This window comes from Corvus brachyrhynchos, unplaced genomic scaffold (assembly GCF_000691975.1).
Source record: "Corvus brachyrhynchos isolate BGI_N302 unplaced genomic scaffold, ASM69197v1 scaffold525, whole genome shotgun sequence".
Taxonomy (NCBI): domain Eukaryota; kingdom Metazoa; phylum Chordata; class Aves; order Passeriformes; family Corvidae; genus Corvus; species Corvus brachyrhynchos.
Window position 1 is genome coordinate 290,665 of NW_008238341.1, and position 3,925 is coordinate 294,589.

At 54.1% G+C, this 3,925-nt stretch overlaps 1 protein-coding gene across 1 annotated transcript; it reads right to left on the bottom strand.

Moving 5' to 3' along the window:
• Window positions 1-6: 6 nt before the first annotated feature.
• Window positions 7-3,524, bottom strand: LOC103616197 (acidic phospholipase A2 PLA-1). Its single transcript, XM_017735094.1, has 3 exons — window positions 998-3,524; window positions 663-769; window positions 7-119 (listed from the first exon to the last, which is right to left on the bottom strand). The coding sequence occupies exons 1-3, from the start codon at window positions 1,216-1,218 to the stop codon at window positions 16-18; spliced, it is 432 nt and encodes a 143-aa protein (XP_017590583.1). The 5' UTR covers window positions 1,219-3,524; the 3' UTR covers window positions 7-15.
• Between the last annotated feature and the right edge of the window lie 401 nt (window positions 3,525-3,925).

Here is a 3,925-nt window from a genome sequence, read left to right on the forward strand (position 1 = left end):
GCACTTGTATTGGGGTTAATTGTCGTAGGATTTGCGGTAGGTGTTGGCTGCCCTGTGGAAGCAGTCCACCGCTGCCTTGTCACAAGCACAGCTCCTCTTTTGGCACGAATTCCCGGCTCCTGGAAGAAAATTGGGGGGGATGGAGGCAGGCAAAGGCTGTGAGGGTCAGGGGGAGTTTTTTGGACTGTCTCCACTGTTGAGTTTGGGGTGTCTCAGGTGGTCTCACCTCTGCGGTGTGGAGCTACCTGGCCCTGGAGGGAAGGCTTAATTCACTTTCTCTCTGATGTGTCTGTGGGTATTTTCCTGGATCGCTGGGATGTGCTTTGCTTTGGTCCATGGAACAATGAGTTTGCTCTGGGGGACTCACGGCAGCTGTGCCTGGTCCCCATCCAGGCTGGGAGGGTCACCTCAAACCCTCCGTATTTGGCCTCTCGGGAAAGACAAGGCCCCTCCTCAGGGAAGTCTCCAAGCTCTAAACTTCACCATAATCCAGCAAATAATTTTTTGCCTTATTCCTGGCACTTTTCCTGTATTTCCACCCACTTCACTGTGTGTGGTTTCCAGGCTTGGATGGTCTAAAGGGGATCTTGGAAGCCAAGCTCCCTGAGAGTGTGGGTGGCTGTGCCCCCGTGCTCAGAGCTCTGCCCCCGCCCCACTCTTACCGCAGGTTATTTGGTTGTTTTGGAAGGAGTACTTGTAGGTGGTAATTTTGGCGTTGCAGTGGGAGGAAGCCAATCTCTTGTAGCAGCAGTCGTGGGCATGGCAGCACCTAGGGACACGAGAGCCGAGGTCAGGGCAGGCGACAGTTGGGACAATGCAATAGAACATCAAGGACGTGCATCTTTGCTGCTGCTAAACCGCTTCTAAAGAGGCTTTGAGGACAAGCAGCAATTTTCTCTTTGCTACTTCCATTCCCAGGAGCAGGAACAAGATTCCCCTCACTGTACCCAGGGAGGTGAGGGGGCACCTGCTCTGCCTTCCCCAGGCCCCAGCTTACCTGTCGGTGGCATCCAGGGGTTGTTTGGATCCCCCCCAGCCACAGTAGCAGCCGTATCTGTTGTAGGCCAGCGGCGATTTCCCGGTCTTTTTCTTAATCATCATTCCAAACTGGAGCAAGTCGCAGCTGACAAGGGCCAGTCCTAGGACTGGAGATGGGGGGGTTAGGAGCACTGGGAAAAGCAACCTCCCATCCCACCTTTCCACAGCAGAAATGAGCATTTCACCCTCCCCATCTGCCTATGCACAGGACCTGGGAGCTGTCCCGCGGTGGAAGCTGGCAGGGGATACTCACAGAAGAGGAGCAGCGAGAGGAGCTTCATTCTGGCGGTGGCAGCTCCGGGGTTTGGTGAGCCCGAGGTGCTGCTGGTTACACCTTTTATGGCTGTGCACCCTCAGTGGGGCCCCTCCTCTGGAGAGGCCAAAGTGGGCAAATATTGACAATCCTCCCCATACCGGTCCAGCTGCTGTGCAGGTCTGCTGGCATTGCTGGGGGCCCTGGCTGTGGGATGCCTCACATAGTGAAGCTCTTGTCAGGGAGGTTTTGGATACGTGGGGCAGCCTGGGGTCGAGTCTGTGCATGGCTCTGTGTGTCTCAGCATTCCCGGAGCTTCCCTGAGTAAAATGGGAGAACTTGAGGGAGAACAGGAACCCCTTAGTGCAAGGTGTCCCTTCCCATGGCAGGGGGTGGAATGAGACTGTCGAGGGGTCTGTGATTCCGTGATCCACTTTCTTGCTGAATGAGAGTTTTTTGATGTCTTGGCTAGAAAACACTGTTCTGTGTCTTACTGTTTCCATCTTGACTTACCTGGGCAGGGAGAAAATGCAGCCAGTGCAAAGCATCCTCCACTCTCGACTTACCAGAGTGGGTGAGATGCAGCCTGGGGAGTGGAGGAAGATCCCACAATCCCCAGAATGGCTGGGAATTCCCCCCACTATCAAGAAAACCACCATACATGGCCTCTGCCCAGCTCTTTCTCAGTGCCCAGATGCCCCCTGCATTTGGGGATGCTCCATCCCTCTCCCCGTATGTGCTGGGCACTGAGTTTTGCTCTCAAAAACCTCGTGGCATGAGGTGTGTGGTTCACCTTTATTTAGAAGCAAAATAAGGCAAGTGGCAGGGCAGAAAAAACGCAAGTGGTGTATGATGGAAGGCGGGGAAAAAAGGCTGCTTGTGTCGTGAGAATCTCAGATCGGTGGTACTGAACAACGATTTAGCAGATTCCTTCTGGCAGAGATTGCAGGTGCTCTGTGCTGCTTTTTGGGGAACCCCAGCATGGGCAGGCACTGAGGCAGGGGAGGAAATCCCCCCCGGGGCTGGTAGGGAAACTGAGGCAGGGAACAAGGATGTGACTTGTGTGAGAATCAGAGAGATGCTGAGAAAAGGGAACTTGGCTCAGCAAAATCTCTTCCCCCCTCTGGCATGGGCCCTTTGCCTCATCAGCTCTCTGGGCTAATTTAAGTAGTCCCCTGGGATGGTGTTGAGTTAATTGGCTAAACCAGGATTTGCCATTTGCCATCATTCAGGATTTTCCAAGTCCACAACCAGTTTTATCGCAGGGGAATAAGGGATATTCTTGTGCACCAAGTTGGCTGAGCTCCAGTGAAAGCCTCTCCATCCCAGCCCCTCTACGTGTTGCAGGTTTGCAGGATCCCTCCTTCAAATGGGAAATAAGCCCCCCCCAAGCCAAATGCCTCCTGGGGAGATGTGGATTTTGTTTCACAGTATGAAAACCACAACTTTTGCAGCCCAGCTTATTGCAATGCTCTGAGGGGGTGCAGTATCTGAGCCAAAGCATCAGCACTTGGAGCTCTGTGTGAATGGATTTGTACAGCCGGATGTCCAAGCAGTAAAATTCATGGATGGTTAAAATTCACCCAGAATTTACAAAGGGAGAGTGTGATTCAGTTAATCCCGGCCTGCAATCTGTCTGGGATATCCTCTCGGCAAGGATTTGATCCTTGATTTATGTCCTGCAAACATCAGCTGCTGGGCAAAGAGCTCCTTCCTCATGTCCCCCAGGATCCCCCACGGCTGGAGGAGGGGGAGGGTGGTAGGGCCTGATTCCTGGGTGACAGCTGGCAGAAGATTGCTGATTTAAGGGCTGTTTCCTGGTGCCCTTGATTTTAGCTATGGGGCAATCCAGGGGAGAGTACTCCAGCTGGGCATCAGCCCCTGGGGAAATAGTGTTTTGCTGCTGTTTCTGTGGCTTTATTTCATTGCTGAGCCCCCCTAGGAGAGTTTGGAGCACTGAGACCTGCTGGAGTCAACACCCCGGGGCACAAAAGCTGGGGATGCCGAAGGGGGGGAAGCAGCCACTGCCTGAGCGGCCTTTTCCTAAGGGATGTGCTCAGGGCTGTTGCAGAATTGGGCCAAAACATTCTTTTCTGGTGAGAACTCTGTTTTGCTCAGCACCGGGTGTGAGGCAAGCTCCCGGCCACCCTGTCACAGCAGAGATTTAGGGGATCACAGAACATCCCGAGCTGGAAGGGACCCACAAGGATCATGGAAATCCAAGCCCGGCCCTCCCCCGCCATCGTGCCTGCCCCCCACCCCTTCCCCCAGCCTCCACTGCTCAGGGCTGTTGCAGAATTGGGCCAAAACATTCTTTTCTGGTGAGAACTCTGTTTTGCTCAGCACCGGGTGTGAGGCAAGCTCCCGGCCACCCTGTCACAGCAGAGATTTAGGGGATCACAGAACATCCCGAGCTGGAAGGGACCCACAAAAGGATCATGAATCCAAGCCCGGCCCTCCCCCGCCATCGTGCCTGCCCCCCAGCCCTTCCACCAGCCTCCACTTCTCCATCCCTCAGAAAAAAACGGGAAAATTTCAGAGCCTGAAGGTTAAGAGCTAAGTTGGGGCAGTTCAGGGGTTGTGTCACCCCTCAGGTGTCATTTTCGCTGGGTACTTCAACCAGAAACCCATCTG